The sequence below is a fragment of the Netta rufina genome (genome assembly GCF_964035555.1).
Source record: "Netta rufina genome assembly, chromosome: 18".
In the NCBI taxonomy this organism is placed as follows: domain Eukaryota; kingdom Metazoa; phylum Chordata; class Aves; order Anseriformes; family Anatidae; genus Netta; species Netta rufina.
The window spans coordinates 4,576,929-4,604,521 of NC_140142.1; the positions used below are offsets into that span (position 1 = coordinate 4,576,929).

At 49.1% G+C, this 27,593-nt stretch overlaps 1 protein-coding gene across 1 annotated transcript; it reads right to left on the bottom strand.

Annotated features, from left to right (window-relative positions):
* Positions 1–27,322, bottom strand: LOC311216295 (uncharacterized protein; the record flags this gene model as incomplete). The annotated part of the gene is given in 4 exon segments (XM_084297841.1): positions 1–51; positions 10,119–10,693; positions 10,696–11,011; positions 26,405–27,322. Coding segments are annotated over 4 exon segments (1,860 nt in total).
* Between the last annotated feature and the right edge of the window lie 271 nt (positions 27,323–27,593).

Genomic DNA, 27,593 nt, shown 5'->3' on the forward strand with positions numbered 1-27,593 from the left:
TCAGGACTTCAGGAAAGTTTGGATAATACAGGAGTAATCACTTGAATGGAACTGCAACACAGAGTCACAGAAAAACAGTGGGTGGAAGGCTGCCAGATTCTACTTTTTCTGTTCTTCCTTCTCATGCATGCTGTCAGTTTGTCTGGAGCTGGGTCCTGAATGTTATGGGGCTGTGCAGGTCAAAGTTCAAAGGGCCAAAGCCCAGCTGGAGCTCCATCTGTCTATTACTGTCAAAGACAATAAACACTGCTTATAGAAATACTTTAAGTAGAGGAGGATTGAGGAGAATCATCATCCTTCATTGGACATGGGGGAAATCTGTTAATGATCTAGAGATAAGGTAAAGGCTGAGACACTTAACGCCTTCTTTGCCTTAGACTCTAGCAGCAAGACCAGTTGTTCCCCTGGATATTTCTACTTCCTTGTAGCCAGTGCCAACCTTCCATGGTGCACTTTGTGGCAGTTTTTCCTCTCCTGCTGTTTCCTACTACCACAAAAAGCTCCATCAGGGTGGAAACCACTCCTGAAGTAGGCAGCCCAACCCAGCAGGCTCCTTGCGGCCTCTCAGCCAACCAGACACAAATCATCTCAGCAGCATCTTCCAAGCCAGGGGCCTGCTGCTGGCCTTGCAGCTTCTTGGCTACACACAGCCAAGCCTCGTGCCTGCTACTGCCCACTCATGGACTCAAGCAGAAGGGACAGGACAACCCATCTGGGGGCCTTCTTTCTGTCTGGGTCCTCCTGGCTCTGGAGGCAGAGGGGATCCCCCAGTCAGCATGCCAAGCAGGTGCCTTCTGCTGGCCTAGCAGGGCCACTGGCAGCTGTCAGCCCAAAAGTGCAGATCCCAGGGAGAAGTCAAGGCTGACCTGCCACCTCCAGACACAAGTGACCTCACAGTCCCTTTCTGTGACACCTTCCTGCAGCTGCCCTATCAAATGCACAGGCAGAAGTAGCCTCACAGTCCCTGCCACTGGGTCATAGTTTAACCAGGCCGGCAGCTAAACACCACACAGCCATTCGCTCAACCTCCCCACTCCCTCTCTGGGACGGGAGAGAGAAATGGAAAGTGAAGCCCGTGAGTTGAGATGAAGACAGTTTAATAAGACAGGAGAATAATAATAACAATAATAATAATAACAATTATAATAATAATACAATGATTATAATAGTACTACTAATAATAATATGTACAAACAAGTGATGCACAATGCAATTGCTCACCACCCGCGAACCGATGCCTAGCCTAACCCCAAGCAGTCCGGCCCCCCTCCCCTGGCTAGCCACCCCTATGTATTGTCTAGCATGACGTCAGATGGTATGGAATACCCCTTTGGCTAGTTTGGGTCACCTGTCCTGGGTCTGTCCCCTCCCAGCTCTTACTGCACCCCCAGCCTGCCTGTTGGCAGGACAGAGCAAAAGGCTGAGATGTCCTTGGCTTGGTATAAGCACTGCTCTGCAACAATTAAAACATCGGGGTGTTATCAGCACTCTTCTCATTCTAAGCCAAAACACAGCATTCTACCAGCTACTAGGAAGAAAATTAACTCTGTTCTAACTGAAACCAGGACATCTATCCACCCCTTATTCCATACCATTTATGTCATACTCAGGTTACACTCTTTTCCATACATTCTAATTAGTCACCATTTTCCTGTAGGGTATATAGTAGTCATAGTAGTGGTAACATACAGTATTATATAGTAATTAACATGGTACAATTCAGTTCATGGGCTATTCTCACCCAGTATTAAATCCCCTTGAGGTACACACCGGACCTCTCCGTTCTTTTGCATCACCCACCAAGTGTATCCAGGTCCCTGAGCGAAAACAATTCCACCAATAGGTTTGCCTTTTCCTGAGGCAGGAGTAGCCCAGACTGTTTTACCCAGCATATTTCTTACATGCACTACAGGAACTTTATCCCCATCTACAGTACGTAACAGGTTTGATTGGTCAGGTCCAGCTTGGTTGGCAGATCCCCTAGTATTGACTAACCAGGTGGCCTTTGCCAAATGCGTGTCCCAATTCTTGAATGTCCCAGCGCCCATTGCTTTCAATGTAGTCTTTAACAGTCCATTGTATCGTTCAACTTTCCCGGGGGCTGGTGCATGATAGGGGATGTGATACACCCACTCAATACCATGCTCTTTGGCCCAAGTGTCTATAAGGTTGTTTCGGAAATGAGTCCCATTATCTGACTATTCTTTCTGGGGTGCCATGTCGCCATAGGACTTGCTTTTCAAGGCCCAGGATAGTGTTCCGGGCGGTGGCATGAGGCACAGGATATGTTTCCAGCCATCCGGTGGTTGCTTCCACCATTGTAAGTACGTGGCGCGTGCCATTGCGAGTTTGAGGGAGTGTGATGTAATCAATCTGCCAGGCCTCTCCATATTTATATTTCAGCCATCGTCCTCCATACCAAAGAGGCTTTGACCGTTTGGCTTGCTTGATTGCAGCACATGTTTCACAGTCATGAATAACCTGTGCTATAGCATCCATGGTCAGGTCCACCCCTCGATCACGAGCCCATCTGTATGTTGCATCTCTACCTTGATGGCCTGAGGTGTCATGCGCCCATCGGGCTGTAAATAATTCACCTTTATGCTGCCAATCCAGGTCCACCTGAGCTACTTCAATCTTAGCAGCCTGATCCACCTGCTGGTTGTTTTGATGTTCTTCAGTAGCCCGATTCTTGGGCACATGAGCATCTACATGGCGTACCTTTACAGCCAGGTTCTCTACCCGAGCAGCAATATCTTGCACAATGCAGCAGCCCAGATGGGTTTGCCCCTGTGAGGAATGTTTTAACAATTCGTGTCCATAAAGAACAATTCTGTTTGAATCCTGTCTGCCTCTGGGCCCTGCACTGGCAATTTAATTCTTGAACCACAGATGCAGTGTGTCCCAGTCTCCCCCTCATTCTAGTCAATTTATCACTTCTTAAATTTATGAACCTGTTTGCTTTTGTTATTCCGGACTTCTATTTCTAACACGGCTATAGATGTGTCTGTGAATGGCTGGGGAAGAATGTTTTAATTACTCGTGTGTCTGGAAGTTTCAGAACAACTGATAACAACTAGTGACTGTTATGGGATACTATGCGGATCTTTGGTATCTGGTTAGGGGGGGCCGAGAGATAAAGAGGAAGGAGAAAGAAGCTGAAGGACAGCTGGGAGACAAGACTTGAAGAGAATGTTCTATAAACTTGGTATGGTGCCAAGTAAGTACAAAGGGGGAGAGGAAGACTACGAGCCTTCAGCATGAAAGACCCCCAGAGACCCCCAGAGGAGACCCCCAGAGGAGACTGCACATGCTCCAGTAGGAGGGACTGCACCCCGGAAGCTAATTTTAATAATCTATTTTTTTAGAAGTAGTAATGAATATGTATTAGTCTAGGAGCATAAAAATCAGCTGCTTGATGTAACTGGTGTGTGTCCTGGTGGAGCGGAGACTCCCGGTGCACCCAGCGCTGTTTGCTTACCTCTATTCCTTTATATTCTTTCAATAAATCCTATTTTTTTATTTAATCCTAACTTGAATCCTGAGCCATTTATAACAGTTTGGGGGCTCGTCCGGGATGGCTATAGTTCCTGAATTCTGACTTAATCTAGGAGAGGCGCCCCACCATTTGGTGGCTCCTGTTTGAGTCAGATCAGGACTAATGCCATCCTGAACCTGAATAGAGGTAAGCAAAGAATTTGATTTTTTTTGAGCTCCCTTGCCGGCTGTTTTTTTGCCCGTAATTCTGTGCGCGAAGATCTGGATGAAGACGACAGGGTCGTTTGGATACTGTTCAGTTGGATTCCGGTGTCCGGGATCGAACCGGATGAAGACGACAGTCGTTTGTGGATACCGTCTGGTTCGATCCCAGACGAAGACAGCAGAGATGCTTGTGGATACCGTCCAGTTGGATTCTGGATGAAGATGACTGATTCGTAAGATACCGTCCGGTTGGGTAAAGGTGCGTTTGCTAGTGTTTGTGTGTGAGAGTGTAACTGAGTCTTCTAAAGTCAGCGTGGAGGTCTTTTTGTTTTCTCACCAGTTCTAATCTCCTGTCGGAGGGGGCTGGGCTGGTGAATGGAGTGATACGTGGGTGGGTGATAGGTCCTAAACCCCCTGCAAGACACTCTCACTGGGGGCAACCAAGGGCTGTGGGAATTGCCACTAGTAAAATTCCCGGATGGGTCAGATAAAATCGAAGACCAAAGACCAGAAAGGGAGCAAATTACCAGATATATGACCAAAAAGTCCATTATGAATAATGATTAGAAATTGGAACAATAGGGGCCCCAGAAAATTAAAGAGTAAATTGAAAATGATCCAGTATTATATGATAGAATGACCAAAAGAACCCTTAAGACCCCATGTATTTTGATCCACGGAGGACGGGGTCTGTCAGGCTTTAAACATTAATAGTAGAATACCTGTGGATCCGGAAAAGAGCAAGCTGAAACAATGGAATTAGAAATTAGAGAGCAATTGATTAAGAATGAATATGTGCTGCATTTGTGCCTGCACTTATACCACCAGATAACAGGAGCCTCTCGGACCCCGAGAACCAGATCAAAAACAACCTCATGGTTCAGATTTTAATCAAGGGGTCTGAGATAAGGAGGACTGTTCACAAAGGGACAGGTTAGGAATATGTATATGTATAGGAATGTTTATGTATATGTAACTCTTTACTAAAGCAATTTGCCATGTTAGGCGTGTACGACTTTGGTGGGACTACCCGCCCCGTGCTGCATGGAACTGAGTAAACATACCTACTTTACAATCTTACGGATTGTGGAGTCAGCTTTCTGTGAGTCATTTTGGTGAGCCAGGCAGGAGACACTCTGCTCGGCTGTGGGATCGGCTGCAGCGTGGACACCCCTAGGTGCACCCTGAGCGTTTTGCTCGGAGGGGACTCCACTCTCAGCTGCTCACCGCAGGAGCAAAGATCTCCCGAAACTGCAGACAAACGGTATGTTTTCAGCTGCTGGAGGGATACTAACTGGAGTGTTAATAATTGTATGTGTTTTTATGTATGTATTTTGTGTTGAAAGTATTTGTGTAAGTGTAAGGGTTTGAAACAAAGTGTTACAAGTCACTTCACGAAGAACACAGTCAGAGACAATACTTGTTTGGTTGGTTTGGTTGGTTATCATTCTAAATTATATTCCTGTAGTATGAATGAGATGTGCTGGAGGCCTCCGTGTGCGATTGTGCTGTGTGAGTGAGACGCAGCGTTGCTGCAAAGCGAGTGCAGAGTTCCGATCCGTGGTTCTGTACTCTCCGCAAGGGGAGTGGGCAGAGATGAACAAAGTGCTTGACAGACTGAAAAGAAGTGCTGTTTTATCCAAGTTTGAGTGGTGGTGCCTAATATATGGGCCCGGTGTATCTTGTGTATCTCGTGTATCCTATTTTTGCTCTTAAATGTTTTGACTGTGACAAGAACAAGGCAGGAGCATGATCTGACTCTACTGGTGCTTTCGGCTGTGCTTCCTGCAACATATGAGGCCCGCACAGGCCGAGACCTGGACTCGCTGAGACCTGAACAGGCCGAGAGACTGGAGCGGCGCCGAGAGACTGGAGCGGCGCTGGGAGACCAGAGAAACTACGGAGGGACTACCGCTGGACGGAGAGAGCCCTGGGACGCTGCAGAGCCACGGACGGCTCTGAGAGACAAAGAATAGACCTGACAGAAGCTGCAAAACGCGGGGAAATTGAAGTAATTGCAGAACATCCGAGATCGAGTTGCTACGGGAGATCAGAGGCGTCAGTGGACACCGGCAGTCGACTCTCACCGTGAGGCGAGTCAGCGCAGAGCAGAGGGGCGGACATTAGGACCCTGCAGCCTGTCTGACGTAACCATGGAGGCAGATTAATTTGAATCCTGAGCCATTTATAACAGGCACCAATTGCCACGTCTCCCACAACACCCTCCCTGTTCTCCAGCAACAGACCAAGGAGAACACCTTTCCTAGTTGGCTCCCTTAGCACCTGCACCAAGAAGAGATCATCTAGGTGCTTTATGAACTTTCTGGACTTGCTCGTGACAGCTGTGTGGTGATCCCAGTTGACGTCGGGCAAGTTGAAATCTCCCATAAGGACAAGAGGAGTTGATCTCGAGGCATCTCTTAGTTCTGCAAAGAATAATTCATTGGCATTGTCGTCCTGGCCGGGTGGTCTGTAATAGATTCCCACAACGGCATCCCATTTATCTGTTCGTCCCTTAAAGTTGATAAGGCAGCACCAGGAATGTGTCACAGAAAGGGACTGTGAGGTCACTTCTGCTTGAAGTAGGTGGCAGGTAACCCTTGAGTTCTCCCTGGGAACTGCACTTTTGGGCTGACATCTGGCAGTGGCCCTGCTAGGCCAGCAGAAGGCACCTGCTTGGCGTGCTGACTGGGGGAGCCCCTCTGCCTCCAGAGCCAGGAGGACCCAGACAGAAAGAGGTCAGAGGTTGGACTCGATGATCTAGAGGTCTCTTCCAACCTAGAAATTGTGTGTGTGTGTGTGTGTCTGTGTGTGAAGGCCCCCATATGGGTTGTCCTGTCCCTTCTGCTTGAGTCCATGGCTAGGCAGCAGCAGGCACAAGGCTTGGCTGTGTGTAGCCAAGAAGCTGCAAGGCCAGCAGCAGGCCCCTGGCTTGGAAGCTGCTGCTGAGGTGACTTGTGTCTGCTTGGCTGAGAGGCCGCAAGGAGCCTGCTGGGTTGGGATGCCTACTTCAGGAGTGGTTTCCAACATGATGGAGTTTTCTTTGGTCGTAGAAAAGAGCAGGAGAGAAAAAAATGCAACAAAGTGCTGTGGAAGGTTGGCACTGGCCACAAGAAGGAAGAAATGTGTCTCTCAAAGGGTCGTGCTGTCTTGCCAGAGGTCACTCTCTGATCAGACCCTTGCTTTGTTTTTCAAAGAAAAGCTGGTGAGGGCTGACGAGAAATGGGTGAAAGCAAACTGTGAGAGCAAGTTGGTGAACTGAGATGGGTGTCTGCAGACTTCAAGGAAATAGGTCAGACTGTGGCCCAGCATAGGAAAGCCTGCAGAGGAGAAGGCAGAGCGTGCTAGTAGAAATGGCAGGCCCAACAGCCTTGAAATTTCTGTCCCCTCGGCTAGAGCTTATGAGGAGATACATGTATGTTATATTTATTGTGATGAGGCCTCATTGATTCCTTGCAACCCCATGCAGCACCACGGAGGTGTCACACCAGTGTTGTTCTCATGGCATCACACTGCCCACCACAGCCCACAGACCCCAGGAACAGCCTTGAGCCAGATGTGGGGGTGCAGGATCTCCTTTCCCAGTTCCAGGGGTCAGGCCTTGGCTCTTCTGCTTCACTAAAACCAACCAAGACTTTTCTCAGCATAGTGCTTTGCCTGTCTGTAACCATGGCCTCCAATTATCTGCCCTAACAAGGCCCTGGAGAGGCTTTGTTAGTAACAGCTCTCAGTGGTGCTCATTAATACTCCAAGTCACTTCAGCTTTTCCTTCTGACTTGAGCAAGTAAAGTGGTTACATCACTCTCCTCTCAGTACCTGAGCTTCATAGACTGAGCACCAAAATACACCATGGAACTTATTAAAATGCAGAAACTGCTAACATCTTTTCCACAGTTGTCTTCAAGCCTTCATGCCTTGTGCAGCTAATTGCAGAGCCTGCAAGACGTAGTTAAGGAAGATTTCAAAAAACACCTAGTGAAAATGTGTTTTGTTTTTAAAGGCTGAATTTTGCTGCATTTCAGTTTTGAGCATCATTCTCCTATTGCTATTGATCCAGGGGGATTTCTTTGGAGACCTTTATCAGGAGGAAAAGCAGAATCTGGAGGTCTGACACCTCTGCTGCCAGCAGTGGTCTTTGTCCCCATAACTGCAGCCCAACCCAGCACGTGAAACCCTTTCTCACACAAGTCAGGGGTTCTTTGGGAAAAAAAATAAAAAAATAAAAATAAAATAAAATAAAATAAAATATCAAAACGACCATTGGAACCTGAGAAATTCAGCCTGAATCTTACTAGAAAACTGGACATCCATGGTCTCTCTTGGGTTTTCTGTGGAAAACTCAGAATGAAAACTAAAGAAAATATTTCTTCAAGTGGCTGTAGTTGTACCCATGATCTTGGGGAAATTGTCCCCTTCCAGCCACGGAAAATTAAACTGAGTAATGTGAAAAGAGCTGCCCAGTCAACAGAGTAGCTATTGACTGGGCAGCTCTTTTCACAAGGCAGATATCCCAAAACCCCACTGGTGGTGCCCTCTTGGAACTTTGCAGTACCCTCTCCCGAAGCAGTCTATGCTGAGGATACACAAGATGATATCTCTGGGCCAGTCCCATTAGGGTGCTTGTGCCATTCCTGCCCAGTTAGACTCACTTCAGCCTCCAGTACAGTTAACTGCTGGGATTCCCCTGTCACTTGAAAAATATAGGTGGGTTCTACCTCTTTCTAGCTTGATGGCATTAGGGCACCCAGTGTACCTGTGTCCAGTAGAGCCTGATACATTGGTGGGACTGATGTGCCAGGCCATCTAATATACCCAGTCCAGTAAACCCGACTGTCCTTTTCCTCCCTGCTTCCCCCTGTCTGGAAGGAAGACCCCTCTAGTCCTGCTCATAGTATTCATTACGGTGTCTGGTAGATGGCCCACTGGAAAGCATGTCCCACCATGGCAGAGGAGAGGGCACTGACAGCCGAGGGACATATTTGGGTGGGGAAGACGGGGCCCAGCAGAGACAAGGAGTCAAGGCACTTGGGTGGGGGAGGCCAGCAGAAGCAGCCCAAGGGGTGGTGCTGCTGTTGAGGACACGTTTGTGGCAGCAGCCTGAGTGGGCAGCAGCTGTGCACAGGCGAGGGGAGGCCAGGAAGCGCATGGCAAGAGCGCTCCTGCCAGCGGAGCCAAGGCCGGGGCCAAGCCCATGGGCAGAGGCAGGCCCAGGGCAGGGGGCTGCAAGGGCCATGCTGAGCTCCCTGCCCCTGCAGCACCGCCCTGGCCCTCGACCTCCTCTCCCCTGCCCCTGCAGCTCTGGGCTCCCTTCTTGCATCCCTGGCTCTGCAGCACCAAGCCCTGCTGGGAGCCCTCCCCTGCATGCTGCCACCGCTCCCTGACGCTGCTGTTGCCCTCTGCCGGGCACTGCCCAGCCCAGCTCAGCTCCTGCCCACCTCTCCCCACCTCCCTGCCACAGCTCCACATTCCTCTCCAGCATGCCATTTGCCATCAGACTAAGCACCATGGGGACAGTCCCAGGCCAGTCAAGGCCAGTTATTGTTTGCTGAGCCATGGCCAGCCAAGAAGGGAGCTCCCAGTCCAGCACTACACTGAACACTCTGAGATTCTGATCCACGGTGAAGCCCCAAAAAGCAAGAGGCCCATTCATGCAGCAGTTCCTTGGGTATATTCCTTCCACCAGATTTGGAAGAGCTGTGCAATGAAAGAGATGCCACTGTATAGACAACAAGATTGTCAGCAAGATACATGAGATCTCAAGACTTAGTTGAATGTGAAAGCACAAGAGAACAATGAGGAAGCCAAAGGGACCAGCAGTGACAAGGCCACGTCCTGCTGCTGGTCATGGCCATGGCTCCAGGGAAGCAGCAGCCCCAACCCGAAGGCAGCAGAGAGGCAGAGCCCAGCGGGCAGGAAGGGGCAGCCCCGAGGGCCACCATGGGCTGCTCCTGCATGTGTCAGCTGGGCTCTTGGCCCTGAGCCCCTCCTGCATGCTGGGGCTGCTCCCCCAGCTCCAGAGAAGATGGCAAGAGAGGGATACTGAGACCAATGAATTTCTGCTGACTTCTTTATTGTCTTTATCTACCTAGGAAGCCTGGATCTGTGTGTACATTAGATACGGTAAAAACTAACACAAAATGTAACATTCAGAATGCTGATAAATATGTTATAAAAAAAAAAACAAAATATTGTTAAAATATTAACAGAGAAAAGTAATTTTTAAAATGTTCTATCATTTTCCCAAATATCCTTTGATTTCTGTTAGGATTATTATTAATGACAATGTTATGATAACACTTGTAATGATAAAAATGATACAATATAATGTGAATAAAAATATTTGCATATTATTAAGAATACATCTTCTGAACACATCGTGGATGCTTAAGAAGAACATATGGAAACAGTTTCCTCACTGCATTCTTCAGCTCCTGGTTCCTCATGCTGTAGATGAGGGGGTTCAGAGCTGGAGGCACCACCGAGTAGAGAAGTGTAACCACCAAGTCCAGGGATGGCGAGGAAATGAAGGGGGGCTTCAGGTAGGCAAATATGGCAGTACTGACAAACAGGGAGACCACGGCCAGGTGAGGGAGGCACGTGGAAAAGGCTTTGTGCCAGCCCTGCTCAGAGGGAATCCTCAGCACTGCCCTGAAGATCTGAACATAGGACACCACAATGAAAACAAAACAACGAAAGCCTAAAAAAACACTAAACACAAGAGACAAAACTTCCCTGAGGTAGGTACCTGAGCAGGAGAGCTTGAGGATGTGGGGGATTTCACAGAAGAACTGGTCCACAGCATTGCTGTGGCAGAAGAGCAGGGAAAATGTGTTGGCCGTGTGCAGGACAGCAATAAGAAAGCCACTGTCCCAGGCAGCTGCTGCCATCTGGGCACAAGCTCTGCTGCCCACGAGGCTCCCGTAGTGCAGGGGCTTGCAGATGGCAACGTAGCGGTCATAGGCCATGACGGTGAGAAGGGAAAACTCTGCATAAAAAAGAAGACTAAAAAAAGTACTTGTGCAGCACATCCTTGATAGGAGATGGCCCTGTTGTCCCAGAGGGCATTGGCCATGGCTTTGGGCAGAGTGGTGGAGATGCAGCCCACATCGAGGAGGGCGAGGTTGAGGAGGAAGAAGTACATGGGGGTGTGGAGGCGGTGGTGGCAGGCTACGGCGCTGAGGATGAGGCCGTTGCCCAGGAGGGCAGCCAGGTAGATGCCCAGGAAGAGTGCGAAGTGCAGGAGCTGCAGCTCACACATGTCTTCGAATGCAAACAGGCGGAATTCAGTGATGGAGCTGCTGATGAACATCTGCATTTTGGGGGATGCGTTCCTGCACATAGACATATATTACATAGAACAGTAATAATGTGCAACAGACTTATCAGAGAAAAACTCATCCCATTTCCCATCTAAAGTTGTCAGAAAATTGTCCACTTCCAGGAAGACATTTGGCAGGTCCCTTTCATGAGTTCTTCCTGATGCCTGAGGGTATCCCTGGGAGCAGGTATCCTCTGTGAGCAATGGAAAAGTCAGTTATGTCCAATAGCCAGGGGAAAGGTGGAACATGGGGTAATCTCAGACTCACTTCACTGCTGGTATCAAAGAACCTTGCCCCAGTGTTGCTCCCAGGTCACCCAACTTCAGAGCAGATATATATATATGGATTTTTTTAATTTTTAATTCATAGGGTCAGATTTTTGTTGTTGCTACCCTACCACACCAGCTGAGCTTTTCTAAAACAGAATTCCTGGGCTTTTCTCCTGCACTTAATGGGAAACTTTGTGCATCCTAAGAGAAAAAGGGATTGTCCCTATAGCGTAGCGTGTCCTTTAGTGAGGACAGAGAATCCGTCCATCAGTGCTGGTCTCAGCCACCTCGTGTGAGCTGCAGGAAAGTTCTACTCAGAGGTTGACCTGAGAAGAACCTGGACATTGCTGAGAGCAGAGGAATCCAGGCTCAAAGTGCACATCTCCAGACCCCTAAACCAGTCCCTGTACTCCCCTTCCTCCAAGCACACGGAGTGCTCACTCCATGGGCATGTGAAACCCCCATCCCCAGCCAGCCTGGGAACAAGACCAGCAGCAGCACGGCCAGCTGGAGAAGCCAGCAGGAATGCCAGTGTGCTACTGCCAGGGGAGGCAAGGCCAGGGAGGGACAGACGGACACTCAGCAGACCCTCCCGTGCTGCAGCTCTGCCTGCAGATGAGGCAGATCATGCTCATTGCAGGTGATCTGTGCTCACCTCAAGTCAGCAGAGACCTCCAAAAGACAGGGCACTGGTCACTGGAGAATTTGCAGCTCCAAAAGATCAGCTAGGATAAAACCTGAGAGGACCACAATGATGATGTTGGTGTAGTTTCTGGGCTGAAGTGTCGGAAGGGACTTTATGAAGTTCATTGATTAAATATTGATCTCTCACTGCAATGTTCTAGGAGTCTCAGTCTGCAGTACAAACCTGACCACCTATTACCATGAAACCGGCCTCCACTCTACCACAGGTATCTGCAAGCACAGGCTACAGAAAAAGTCTTGCCATTCAGGTAGCCCCTGCCTTGGTCTTCCTTTTCAAAAATCCAATCATAAATGCCATTCTCTAAAGCATTTTCTACTCCTTTCTGGAGAAACAGAGAGACCCACCCTGCCAGATGCTATCAGCCATCGGATGTGCCAGCTGTACAAGACCCCTCTGGCAACCCCACCTGCAGTGCCCTGCTGCCAGAGCCTCACGGTGTCAAGAGCCTGCAGATGTGTCCTGCCACACGCTGCCCTCTGTTGTTGTGCTCCTCAGTGCCTCCAAGCCCTCTCTCCTTCTCTCCTCTCTGTGTGCCAGCTGCGGTCAGAGCCCCCAGCCCTGCTGCGCTGTGCAGAGGAGCTGCTCCTGAGCATGTCTCTCTGCAGCGCTTGCCAGGAGCTCCCCTTGGGACCAGGAGCCCGGCCCAGCTCAGCAGCACAGCACCCGACCATGGCATCACTTGCTCTGTGCCCTTGGGCTCCCTTGAGGTGTCCCCAAGGCCTCAGGGCTGACAGCTCCCCAAGGCAGCAGGGTCTCTGCTGGGGTGTGGTGGTTAAAGCAGACTGAAGTCATCACTGTCTGCTCCTAGATGAATTTCGGAGAGACTGATTTTATGCTCTTAAAGTTTGATTGTCAAACATGAGAACAAATATTTCCCGCCCTTAACTCTTATTGTGTTCCCACTGCATGGCAGGACACCTCAGCCACGACTGACAGGGATCATTTCACCCCTCTGAATGTGTCCTAACAAGAGAGGGGGGAACTGAATGCTCTAAAAGGTTTCCCAAGAAGGGAATTGGACACTAAGACAGCATTTGTTGAGTTTTCCCAGTAACACACATGGAAGATCCTCTACCCATACACAAATCTCTTCTTCCTCTCTCACATGACCAGCATGGAGACTGGGATGTGGAACACCCTCAACACTGTGCTTGTGCCTGACACAAACACCTGCAGATGCCGTGCTTCCTTCTGGAGACCATGCCCTACGGTCAGCCCTGGGCTGTATGCCATCCCTGTTCTCTGCAAGGCTCGAGAAGTGGAAGGTCTGACTCCAGAAGGCAGCTGTACATGAACCAGGGGATTTCTGTCATGTACAGGAATTATTTCTTCTCCTCCCAGCTATTCTTCTGTGGCCCCAGTGTCATAGATATCTTCTGTGGTTTTGCCCCACTGCTGGTGCTGTTCTGCAGTGCAAAGGTGATACTCACGGTCTTTGCTTTCATAATCTACATTTTGGATCCAATCTTCCTCTTCCCTCTCATGCAGTTTTCAGGTGTGTGTGTGTCCTGTATTGGCAGGCCAAGGCCTTATCCACCTGCTCTTCTGTCCTCACGAGTGTCACTGTTTTCTAAGATACTGCCATCACTGTCTGTGAGAAGCCCAAATACAGCCCTCCTCGGAGATCTTCATGAAGCCCTTTCCTAAACCACCATCCTCCCAGTCAGTCCTCAGGTTGCCTAGAGGTGGTATGGGAAGGGTGAGAGAAGTTCAAGTGGATCTGCAGATGTCATCATAAGACCTATCTCAAAGACCTTGGAAAGGACAGATGGATCAAAGACATTCCTCAGAACTTGGAAATGACAGATGTCAAACTCATCTGCTAATAGGAGGGCAAGCAGAAGAATGATAAAGCCTAATCAAGGAATAAAATGCCAGCCTCAGCCTTAGCCCCCAAACCAGACCTAAACTGAAGTCCTCAAAGCTTGCCCTTATCCTAAACCTTGAGCAGGATCCTTGAGCAAAACACCAATCCCTCCCTCGATGCTTTGCCATTCCCTTGACCCTGGAGGGTGACCTCTAATCCCTAAACATTAACCTGATCATCTAACCCCCAAAGCCCTCCAGCATGCACACAGCACATCTCAGCTTCAACCTCACTCCTATCCCTAACTTCAGCTGTTTGTCTCCTTGGGGCAGGGCAGGGACTGTGAGGTCCTGCAGCAGTCCCATGGCATTGGAAGAGGCATGTGAGGTGACAGGTATGTGATCAGATCAGAGGCCACAAGGAGGAGCTGGCTGGGAAAGCTGGGATGAGGTCAGGTGTGCCTCAGGATCTGGTGGGCCTGCAGGAGGCACATGGCGGTGAAGGAGGCTGGGAGGTCACTTCTGTCCGTGGAGCTAATGGACAAGCAGGAGGAATGTGGCACAGATAGGGATTGTAAACGGCAGAAGCATGCACTTGGAATTGAAGATGATGGTGAGGCACCTTCTGTTCTGGTCAGGTGAGAGACCACAGGAAGGCTGATGGGATGGGAGTCATGCTTGAAGTAGAGCTCGTGAGACCATAGAATGAGAGAATGGCTCCTGTTGGAAGGGACCTTAAAGGTCACCTAGTTCCAGCCCCCTGGCAATAAGCAGGGATGTCCCCCATGAGATCAGGTTGCCCAGGGCATCATCTAACCTGCTCTTGATCAGCTCCAGGGATCGGGCATCCCTAAGGTCTCTCAGCAACCTGTTTCAGTGCCTCACCTCCCTCTGAGTGAAGAGTTTCCTCCTAACCTCTAATCTAAATCTCCCCCCTTTTAGCTTAAAACCATTCACCCTTGTCCTATCATTATCTAATTGAGCAAAGAGTCACTCTCCATCTTTTTATAAGCTCCCTTTAAGTACTGAAAGGCCACAAAGAAGTCACCCCTGAGCCTTCTTTTCTCCAGGCTGAGCAGCCCCAGCTCTCTCAGTCTTTCTTCATAGGAGACATGCTCCAACCCCTTGATCATCTTTGTGGCCCTCCTCTGGACTTGTTCTAACAGACCCACACCCTTCTAGTGCTGGGAGCCCCAGTTATGGATGCAGGACTCCAAGTGGGGCCTCACAAGGGCAGAGTACAAGGAGTAGAAGTAGAAGTGACCTCCCTCCACCTGCTGGCCACTCCTCTGCTTATGGAGCCCAGGATGCTGTTGGCCTTCTGGGCTACAAGCGTAGAAATATCAATGTCGATCTCACTGTCTACGTCATATTAAACAGTACAAGTCCCAGGACAGACCCCTGAGGTACAAGACTCATCACCAGCCTCCACTTGGACATAGAGCCATTGAGCACCACTCTCTGGGTGTGACCTTCAAGCTAACTCCTTATCCACTGAATGGTGCACCTAAGAAATGCATATCTCTCTAATTTGGAGATCAGGATGTCATGTGGGACAGTGTCAATGGTCTTACAAAAGTCCAAGTAGATGACATTGGTTTGTCTTCTGTTGTTGTCTGATGTGGTCACTCTATTGTAGAAAGCCATCACATTGGTCAGGCACAATTTGGACTTTGGTGAAGCCATGCTGGTTGTCTGAGATCACCTCTTTGTCTTGCATGTGCCTTGACATTGATTCCAGGAGGATCATTTCCATGATCTTGCCAGATCATGGCAAAGGGCACAAAGACCTTTGTGTCCTTTACTCTCCTGAGTACAATACGACTTCCTTCTCAGGAATGGAGTAGCCAACACAGGTGAGACAGATACTATGTGATCACGGATGTCATCAGAAAGCTGATCCCAATAAGATATGGAGAGGTCAGAAGCAGCCTGGACAAGAGACATATGAGATTTTGGTGTGGGAAGACGAGCATGGCCAGCAGAAATTAATGGTTTCATAGAGGTAAAAACATTCCTGCAATGCCAATACTGCAGTAACAATGAATTAAAAAAGCCACATATGGCCCTTAATTATTTGAACCAGTAATTTTAATCCCTAAACCTAAATGCTACTACAACACTCTAAAAGGAATCAATTTTCTCTCTTGATAACCGTAATCCCTTCCCTTAAAACTAACATTAAAATGCTCTATTTAACCCTAGACTCCCTGGCAGATGTAAAACACCTGTAAACCACAGAGCTTATCCATACCTTAACCACAGACCTGACAGCACAAGCAGAACATGAAACAATCCCAATAAAACTTTGCTTAATCTCTAACACAGAATTGAAAAAGAGGTACCAAGGGGGCTAGAGAAAACTCAGCTTTACCTCAGGATCTCCTGCCCCAGCAGGAGCAATGTGACTGTGGCAGGGACTGTGAGGTCACTTCTGTCTCTGCACTTGATAGGCCAGCAGCAGGAACCTGTCACGGAAAGGGACTGTGAGGTCACTTGTGTCTGTAGGGGACAGGTCAGCCTTGCCTTCTCCCTGGGAGCTGCACTTTTGGGCGGACATCTGGCAGTGGCCCTGCTAGGCCAGCAGAAGGCACCTGCTTGGCATGCTGACTGGGGGATCCCCTCTGCCTCCAGAGCCAAGAGGACCCAGGCAGAAAGAAGGCCCCCAGATGGGTTGTCCTGTCCCTTCTGCTTGAGTCCATGAGTGGACAGCAGCAGGCACAAGGCTTGGCTGTGTCTCCACAAGAAGCTGCAAGGCCAGCAGCAGGGCCCTGGCTTGGAAGCTGCTGCTGAGGTGACTTGTGTCTGGTTGGCTGAGAGGCCGCAAGGAGCCTGCTGGGTTGGGATGCCTACTTCAGGAGTGGTTTCCACCATGATGGAGCTATCTGTGGTAGTAGGAAAGAGCAGAAGAAAAAACTTCCACACAGTGCACCTTGGAAGTTAAGCATTGTCTACAAGGAGGAAGAAATGTCCCTCAAAGGGTCGTGCTGTGGTGCCAGAGGTCACCCTCTGATCAGACCCTGGCTTTGTGTTTCAAGGAACAGGTGGTGAGGGCTGACAAGACATGGGTGAAAGCAAGGAATGAGAGCAAGATGGTGAACAGAGATGGATGTCTCCAGACTTCATGGAAATAGGTCAGACTGTGGCACATGATAGGAAAGCCTGTAGAGGGGATGGCAGAGGGTGCTGGTAGAAATGGCAGGCCCAACAGCCCTGAAATTTCTGTCCCCTCGGCTAGACCTTATGAGGAGATACATGTATGTTATAGTCATTGTGATGAGGCCTCATTGATTCCTTGCAGTCCTGTGCAGCACCTCGGAGGTGTCACACCAGTGTTGTTCTCATGGCATCACACTGCCCACCACATCCCATAGACCCCAGGAAAAGTCTTGAGCCAGATGTGGGGGTGCGGGGTGTCCTCTCACAGTTCCAGGGGTCAGGCCTTGGTCCTTCTGCTTCGATAAAACCAACCAAGACTTTTCTCAGCACAGTGTTTTGTCTGTCTGCAATCATGGCCTCCAATTATCTGCCCTAACAAGGCCCTGGGGAGGCTTTGTTAGTAACAGCCCTCAGTGGGCCCATTAATACTCCAAGTCACTTCAGCTTTTCCTTCTGACTTTACTTGCTCAAGCGGTTACATCACTCTCCTCTCAGTACCTGAGCTTCATAGACTGAGCACCAAAATACACCATGGAACTCATTAAAATGCAGAAACTCCTAACATATCTTCAATAGTTTCTTCAATGCCTTGTATAGCTAATTACAGAGCTTGCATGGCGTACTTAAGGAAGAAAATTTCAAAAAGCAGCTAATAAAAAATATTTTCCATTTTTAACGACTGAATTTTGCTGCATTTCAGTTTTGACCTCTGACCGCAGCTGGCACGGGGAGAGGAGAGAAGGAGAGAGGGCTTGGAGGCACTGAGGAGCGCAACAACAGAGGGCAGCGTGTGGCAGGACACATCTGCAGGCTCTTGACACCGTGAGGCTCTGGCAGCAGGGCACTGCAGGTGGGGTTGCCAAAGGGGTCTTGTACAGCTGGCACATCCGATGGCTGATAGCATCTGGCAGGGTGGGTCTCTCTGTTTCTCCAGAAAGGAGTAGAAAATGCTTTAGAGAATGGCATTTATGATTGGATTTTTCAACAGGAAGACCAAGGCAGGGGCTACCTGAAAGGCAAGACATTTTCTGTAGCCTGTGCTTGCAGATACCTGCGGTAGAGCAGAGGCTGGTTTCATGGTAATAGGTGGTCAGGTTTGTACTGCAGACTGAGACTCCTAGAACATTGCAGTGAGAGATCAATATTTAATCAATGAACTTCATAAAGTCCCTTCCCACACTTCAGCCCATAGACTCCACCAACATCATCTTTGTGGTCCTCTCAGGTTTTATCCTAGCTGATCTTTTGGTGCCGCAAATCCTCCAGTGACCAGTGCCCTGTCTTTTGGAGGTCTCTGCTGACTTGAGGTGAGCACAGATCATTTGCAATGAGCATGAGCTGCCTCCTCTGCAGGCAGAGCTGCAGCACAGGAGGGTCTGCTGAGTGTCCGTCTGTCCCTCCCTGGCCTTGCCTCCCCTGGCAGCAGCACGCTGGCATTCCTGCTGGCTTCTCCAGCTGGCCGTGCTGCTGCTGGTCTTGTTCCCAGGCTGGCTGGGGATGGGGGTTTCAGAGGCAGTGGTGTGCCCTCGGAGTGTTTGGGGAAAGGTGAGTACGGGGACAAGGTGAGGGGTGTGGAGATGGGCATTTTGAGCCTGGATTTCTCTGCCCTCAGCAGTGTTCAGGTTCTTTTCAGATGAACAACTGAGTACAACTTTCCTGCAGCTCTCACAGGGCAGCTGAGACCAGCACTGATGGAGAGGCTGGCTGTCGTCTCTGAGAGACACTGCACTAGAGGCACAGTCTCTTTGTCTCTGAGGATCCACAAGGTTTTACTTTGAGTGCAGCAGAATGCCCAGGATTTATGCCTTAGAAACAGTTCTCCGGTGTGGTGGGGCAGCTAGAACAAAAACCACAAAACAAATAATTACATATCTAAATCTCCAAACGTCTGCTCTGCAGTAGGGTGAACTAGGAGCAAAACTGGGAAATCTCTTTGGTATCAGCAGTAAAGTTAATCTGACACTACCCCATGATCCTACCATGTTCCTACCATATTGCTACCATGCTACTCCCTCTGGCTGTAGTGCAGGACTGATTCTTCCATTGCCCACAGAGGAGTCCCCTGCTCCCAGAGACACTCTCAGGCAGAATCAATGAAAGAGAGCTTCAAAATACCTGCCTGGAAATGGGCAATCTTTTGGTGATTTTAAATGAGAAAATGGAAAGGGTTTTACTCAGATATGTCTGTGGTACATTATCACTGCCTTTGTCTTCCTTGTACAGGACCTCATGACCAGAAACAACAGATATCCAATGTCATCTCCATCACGGAGTTCCTGCTGCTGCCATTCGCAGACACGCACGAGCTGCAGCTCCTGCACTTCCCCTCTGTCACAGCAATGCTGTGGACCAGTTCTTCTGTGAAATCCCCCAGATCTTCAAGCTCTCCTGCTCAGATGCTTAACTCATGGAAGTCAGCATTCTTCTGGTTAGTGGTTGCTTAGGTGTTGGTCGTTTTGTTTTCATTGTGCTGTCCTATGTGCAGATCTTCAGGGCAGTGCTGAGGATACCATCTGAGCAGGGTTGGCACAAAGCCTTTTCCACATGCCTCTCTCACCTGGCCGTGGTCTCATTGTATTTCAGTACTGCCATGATTGCCTATGTGAAGCCCCCCTACATCTCTTTCCCATCCCTGGATGTGGTGGTGTCATTTCTGTACTCAGTGCTGCCTCCAGCATTGAACCCCCTCATCTACAGCATGAGGAAGAAAGAGCTCAAGGAGGCACTGAGGATGTTATTGCAATATTCAGTATTTCAAAAAGGAACTGGTCTTCTGCATCTGATTCCCTGAAGTATACCTGGACAAGGCAGAAACAGCTTTGTTCATCTATTTCAAAAAATGTTCATCCTTTTCAATTTCATACCAATATTTTAAATAATTTTATAATTTCATTTTATAAATTTAAGATATTTTTTTTCCTCTATCTCCTTCTACCTTTTCTTCTTATCCAAAGACCTCATGTAGAGGTGCTGTTAAGCTCTTTGTAGCTAACTAAATAAAGGAACCAGCAGGTAGGCAGTTTCTGTGGATCTCATTTCTCATAAACTCTTCTCAGGTACAGCAGTGGTTGTGGGATGAAGATCCCTGCTGCAACGTGGTGGAAAGCCCTGGTGTCCTCCTTTGGGGCTGCCCTTTCCGCCCTGGAAGGCACTCCCTCCCTGCAGCCTTTGGAGGGGACTTCCAAAGCCCATCTAGCCACCCCCACTAGCCACGCATGGACACCTACACCAGGCAGCACAGGCCCATTTCCAGTTGGGTTTGGGGTATCTCCAGTTGAGGAGGACTCCCCCACTTTGGGGGAAACCTGATCGAGTGCTTGGTATTGGAAACATGATCCAGGTCTTGATCTTGCTCACAGTAAAAGTGGTTTCCTGTGTGCAATTCCCATGTCTTGTCCAATCACCGGGCATTGCTGAGACTGTCAGAGGAAAAGATCTGAGAGCAAATCCATGTCTCACAGACAGCTCATAGCAGCAGACAGAGATGAAGTAGACATGTTTTCTTGGTATTAGTCAGAACCAAAATGGTCACCGAGGCCTCTGTATTCAGTAAAAAGAGATCAAGGATGAGAAGAGAACAGGAAGTTCATAAAAAGCCACCAGGACAAGGGCCATTTTCTGCCCCTGCAGGAGACTGACCCTGGGCAAGGCCCAGCTTGGGAAGCAGCTGTGTTGGACGTTCATGGTGGGCAGTGAGCTGGGCAGGAGGCAGCCATGTGCCCTGGGAGCACAGGAGGGAAGGCTCAGGGGCACCTCACCGCAGCCTGCCAGGAGCTGCAGGGATGTCAGGAAGAGCCCCTGCGAGGCCAGACTATGCCCTGTGATGTGCAGGGAGCCCTCCTCTTGCCATGCTGCGTGTGCTGGCTGCAGCAGCAGGAACCCCCAGCCAGCCCCTGCATGGGGCATGGGGCTCTGCCACCCGCCTGGCCCCGGGTTTGGCTCCTTGTCTCTGCTGGGCCCCACCTTCCACACTCAGATATGTCCCTTGGCTGTCGGCTCCCTTTCCCCTGCCCTGTGGGAATACCAAGCCGGGGCGGACAGGTTACCATTAGGTGCAGTGGTGCTTGTGTAATTCACATGGGTGATGGCATAAATGCTGGTTCCTTCACCAGTGATTCACAACCTTCTTCATGTCAGGCCAAACTCAACGTCCTTCTCTCTGCTTTTCCTCATGGATGAACTGGATTAGGTCTCCTTGATTATTCTGAGGCACAATGCAATGCTTTTTGCCTTCTACTACTCCAGCACAATATGTGTAACTTTCGCTTACTCTGCACATTGACCTGCAGGGTCATTCCACATTTTTTGCTTTCAAAACTTTAGTTGGACGGGGGTCATTTCCAAAGTGGGGCAAGTGGATGTGTTCTGCCTCAGCCATTTCAAGCATGCTATATTTATACTTACCAGCCTGAGTTTGCTAAAGATGACCCAGGAAGGTAAACGGATGTTCACATGGCTAGAAGGAATAAGGGAGAGTATCTCAGGTTTCCAATGGCCATTTCAAATCTAGGTCAATCCAAGGAACCCACTGAAGAAGAGGTTTGTCTTTGAAGGGGTGTTGCTGTGCTGGACTGGGCTGCAGTTACAGGGACAAAGACCACTGCTGGCAGTGGAGGTGCCTTGGGAACTCCACCTGGCTCCACCTGATTTTCCCAAAGGGCTCTGGCATCCTGCAGGTCTTTTCTGACATCTGCTGCTCCGGGGAAGTGCCTCAAACACAACGGGGCCACTGGAGGTTTTCCCTGGTTGCTTATGGTCAGACAGCAAAGCTCTGCCAGAATACCCAGTCTTTTTTTCAGTACTTGAATAATAAAGCAACAACTCATCAGCTCAAAAGACTCAATCCTTTCTGTAAAATGTCTCATGTGAAGTGTAATTTCTATCATGAAGAAATGTGATTTTTCAGGATGCATATTCATCCCAGGAGAAGAAATACTGGTGTTCACCTGTAGTTGCATTGTCATTGCTTTTCTATCATGGTGTGCTCCCTCCCTCATCTTCCAGGCACAAAACTCATCTTGATTACATAGACCCTGCTGAATGTCCCCTTTCCAGCTGCCTGTCTGGACCTATGCACTTCCCATCATTCTCCTGGTTTGCCCCCCTCTTACCCTTTAATCATTCAGACCACTCTCAGTGACCCAGTTGCTGCTTGGAATTTCAGTGAGTTCAAGGTCGCCCATCTCTCAGCAGTCTGTCTAATGGTTTCCTTAGTAAGACCCTCCTCGTTTATCATTGAATTAGTATGAAATGGATTAATATTAACACAATTACTTAAAATTTCCTATTAATCACTGTAAAATACATCATGTACAGTCATCCTTTTGGGAAGGTAAACATCACAGGAGGCAACAAAATAAGGAACTTGAACTTTTTTTTTTTTTTTGAAAATTGCAGCATGATTTCCTGTTGTTTGTTTTGAAATAGGAAAACCCCTGTTCTTCCCACCTAAGCAGGGCTTCAAAGGAGAAACCCTAGACCAATATAACCAGGAGAATGATGCTCTAAACTGAAACACAACAAAATTCAGCCTTTAAAATGAAGAAAGATTTTTATTAGATACTCCTTGAAATCTTCCCCCTTAACTACAACATGAAAGCTCTCCAATTAGCTGATCAAGTCTTGAAGACTTGAAGAAAATGTTGGGAGAGACATGGCTCCTTAGGACTTTCTGTGTTTTAATGAGTTCCATTGTATGTTTTGGTGCTGAGTCAATGAAAGTTGGGTACTGAGAGGAGAATGATGCAACTGAGTTAAAAAGCAAATTCAAAAGGAAAAGCTGAAGTGACTTGGAGTATCAATGGGCCCCACTGAGGGCTGTTACTAACAAAGCCTCCCCAGGGACTGCTTAGGGCAGATAATTGGAGGCTATGATTAGACAGGCAAAGCACTGTGATGAGAAAAGTCTTGTTTGGTTTTGGTGAAGCAAAAGGTCCAAAGCCTGACCCCAGCCACTGTGAGGTGAGATCCTGCACCCCCCTGTCTGGCTCAGGACTTTTCTTGGGGGTCTGAGGAATGTGGTGGGCAGTGTGATGCCATGAGAGGAAAACTTGTATGACACCACCCTGCCTCTGCACAGGGTTGCAAGGAAGCAAAGAGGCTGCACTGCAATAACTATATCTCGTTTTCTCAAAAGCTCTAGGCAAAGCGTCAGGACTGTTGGGGCCTTCCCTTTTTACCAGCAACCTCTGTCTTTTCCTCTACACGCTTTCCTATGCTGTCCCACACTTTGTCCTATTTCCTGGAAGTCTGCAGACACCCAACTCTGTTCACCACCCTGCTCTCATCCCAGAATTTCCATCACTTTACCAATGTCTCATGAACCCTCACCAGATGTTCCTTGAAACACAAAGCTAGGGTCTGATTATAGATACTCACCAGCATCTTCCAAGCCATGGGCCTGCTGCTGGCCTTGCAGCTTCTTGTGGAGACACAGCCAAGCCTTGTGCCTGCTGCTGCCCACTCATGGACTCAAGCAGAAGGGACAGGACAACCCATCTGGGGGCCTTCTTTCTGCCTGGGTCCTCTTGGCTCTGGAGGCAGAGGGGATCCCCCAGTCAGCATGCCAAGCAGGTGCCTTCTGCTGGCCTAGCAGGGCCACTGCCAGATGTCAGCCCAAAAGTGCAGATCCCCGCGAGAAGTCAAGGCTGACCTGCCACCTCCAGACACAAGTGACCTCCCAGTCCCTTTCTGTGACACATTCCTGCTGCTGCCCTATCAAGTGCAGAGACAGAAGTGACCTCACAGTCCCTGCCACAGTCACATTCCTCCTGCTGGGCCATGAGATCCCGAGACAGAGCTGAGCTCACTCTCGTCTCCTCGGTACCTCTTTTTCACTTTCTGGGTTAGAGATTAAGCAAAGTTTTAGTGGGAGTGTTTGGTGTTCTGCTTGTGGTGACAGGTCTGTGGTTAAGGTACAGACAAGCTCTGTGGTTTAGGGATGTTTTAGGTCTGCCAAGAAGTCTAGGGTTAAATAGAGCGTTTTAATGTTAGTGTTGACAGAAGGGATTAGGGTAATCAAGAGAGAAAACTGCTTCATTTCAGAGTATTATATTAGTATTTAGGTTGGGGAATAAAATTACTGTTTCAAGTAAGTTAAGGGCCATATGTGACTGTTTTAAGTCAGTCTTACTGCACTACTGGCATTGCATGAATGCTCTTACCTCTATGAAATCATTAATTTCTGCTGTCATGCTCCTCTTCCCACCCCATAATCTCACTGCTGCTCCTGACATCCCCATATCTTACTGGGATCAGCTTTCTGATGACATTTACCATCTCAGTGTATCTGTCTCACCTCTGTTAGCTCCTCCATTCCTGAGAAGGAAGTGGCATTGTAGTCAGGAGGGAAAAGGACACAAAGGTCTTTAGGCGCATCCTGCACAATGTGCCCATCAGCTCTGCACCTCCACAAAATCACACTTCCTACCTACAAGTTTTGTTTTCCAAATGGCTTCTGTGGATCCAGGGTTACTTTTCCCAGGCCCTCTCACATGTTTCAGTTTTGGATGTACAGGGATGGGATAAGGAAAGCCAAGGCATGGATGGAACTCAGCTTATCTGGGGATGAAAAGCATAACAGGAAGAGATCCTATAGGTACTTTGCTCATAAAAGAAAGGCCAAGGAGATTGTACCCCATCTGATGGATGAGAAGGGTGAACTGGTAATGACAGACATGGAGAAGCCTGAGGGACTCAACAACGTCTTTGCCTCAGTCTTCCCTGCCAGTCAGGCTTCCCAAGTCTTTCATTCCCTGAACCCATAGTTGGTGGCTGGGGGTGCAAATTCCCACCTGTTGTAAGTGAAGAGAAGATTTGAGGCCACCTGAAGAAGCTCAAGAAGTACAAGTCTATGGGGCTTGATGACTTGCATTCCAGGGAGTGGAATGCTGTGGCTGAGACTGTGGATGTTCCATCCTTGGGGGTGTTCAAGGCCATGTTAGATGAGGCCCTGAGGAACCTGATCTAGGGGGTGGTGTCCCTGCCTATGGCAGGGGGGCTGGAACTAGATGATCGTCAAGGTGCTTTCCAACTCAACCATTGTATGATTCTGTGATTGTGCTTCAGAGGGAAAGTAATAATAATAATAATAATAATAATAATAATAATAATAACAACAACAACAACATGGTATTGAGTTTCAGAATACTCAGTGATCCTTTGTTTCAACTCACGTTGGAAAGATCAAGACTGGGAAAAGTGCTCCATGCCAACATAAAGGGAGATAAAAAAGGGTCAACAGTGTTGGCCCAAGTGCCCATGACTGAAGGGCGCTGCTGGTAACTGGCTGGCAGGAGCACTTTGTACTACTAATGTCCAGCCAACTTCTCCACCCCCCAACTTCATCCCCTTCTTCAGTGTGAATATCAGCAATGTGGCTAAAGGGAGACTCCAGGAGACTATGGAAAAGGCCTTGCCAAATCCAGATTCACCACATTCCCTTCTCTCCCCTCCCCTACTGCTTCACCTGTGGCAGGACTTTCTCCATCACGTTCCCATGGGCAGAGGTGACAACTGCAAATCTCCCAGTCCTTTTTCTTGTGCTTCCTGAAGACAAGTTTGCTGTCTGCTTTTTCCAAGTCCCCAGAAATCTCTCTGATCCAAACGCTTGATGGCCTGGTCCAGAAAGGCAGGGTAGTGTGACATAGCAGAGAGGGGTATCTGTAATGAGCCTGTGAGAGGGAGGTTACAGAAATCTCACAGAGACACTGGGGGTTGGTTCTGGAGTCACACAGGGCAACGACAGCGCTCTGTGAGGTGTCCACATCTGAGCTGGCCTTCCACGCTCCTCATACACACAGGACTGTTGCGAGACACGAGTCTCTGCCTTGCACACCACGCACAGTGCACTGCAGTGCCTGCAGTGTCCCTCTGGCTCCTGCAGCCACTGCCAGAGGCTGGGAGGCACCTCAGCCCTGCAGTGCTTTGCCCTGCTCTGCCCTTCTCTGAGATGCCCCAAGGCATGAGGAGTGGTCACAGGGACCTTGCTTCAAGGAAGCACATCTCAGAGCTGGATTCAGGTGCCTTCCCAAGGAATGTTACTTAACCTTGTGACACTGTCTGCCCCACCGGCCTTCATGAGACTTGTACGAATGGCTGATGGCTTTTGTGCTCACTCCTGTTCATCTCTCTCTGTGTGTATGATATGCCTGCTGGCACCAGCAGCAATGGGATTCCTTTTATACATCTCCCATGAACCCTCAGGGGGCCCTGCTCTTCTCCTGGACATCCTACCTCCCAGGGAGCCTGTATGAGATGAGCAATGAGCAGTGGACTGGCCAGCCATTGGTGAACCTCCTTCGATGCACTGTATATCTCTGAGCTGGTGGTGATGCTCTCCAGAGTAAGAAAAATGACAACAAGATAACAGAACAAACCTTGAGCCTGCAATGTATTGTGGGTCATATGCAGAAAAAAATGGGCTATGTTTTTGATTGTGAAACATCTCCAGTCATCAGTCTCTTCAAGCCATCCTTGAGCTCCTGGTTCCTCATGCTATAGATGAGGGGATTCACTGTTGGAGGCACCACCGAGTACAGAAATGATACCACCATGTCTAAGGATGCAGGGGAAATGGAGGAGGGCTTCAGGTAGGCAAACATGACAGTGCTGACAAAAAGGGATACCACGGTCAGGTGAGGGAGGCACGTGGAAAAGGCTTTGTGCTTGCCCTGCTCAGAGGGCATCCTCAGCACCACAATAAAGACCTGCACATAGGACACCACAATGAAAATAAAGCAACCAAGGACTAAAGAAACGCTAAACACAAGTGCCCAGACTTCCCTGAGGTAGGCATCTGAGCAGGAGAGCTTGAGGATCTGGGGGATTTCACAGAAGAACTGGTCTACAGCATTGCCTTGGCAGAGGGGCAGGGAAAATGTAGTGGCCGTGTGCAGGACAGCATTGAGAAAGCCACTGCCCCAGGCAGCTGCTGCCATCTGGGCACAAGCTCTGCTGCCCAGGAGCCTCCCGTAGTGCAGGGGCTTGCAGATGGCAACGTAGCGGTCATAGGCCATGATAGTGAGAAGGGAAAACTCTGAACCAAAGAAGAAGACGAAAAAGAAGACTTGTGCAGCACATCCTTGGTAGGAGATGGCCCTGGTGTCCCAGAGGGCATTGGCCGTGGCTTTAGGAATAGTGGTAGAGATGGATCCCAGGTCGAGGAGGGCAAGGTTGAGGAGGAAGAAGTACATGGGGGTGTGGAGGCGGTGGTGGCAGGCTACGGCGCTGAGGATGAGGCCGTTGCCCAGGAGGGCAGCCAGGTAGATGCCCAGGAAGAGCGTGAAGTGCAGGAGCTGCAGCTCACGCGTGTCTGCGAATGCCAGCAGGAGGAACTCGGAGATGGTGCTTCTGTTGGACATCTGCTTTTTTGGGGATGTGATCCTGAACAAAGAAGAGAAAGAATAGTAACAATGTACAACAGATTCATCAGAGAAAAACTCATCCCATTTCTCATTTAGAATTGCCAGAAAATTGTCCATTTCCAGGAAGACATTTGGTAGGTATCTTTCCTGAGTTCTTCCTGATGCCTGAGGGTATCCCCGGGAGCAGGGGACTCCTCTGTATTCAATGCAAGAGTCAGTTATGCCCAATAGCCAGAGGTAAGGTGGAACATGGGGCAATCTCAGACTC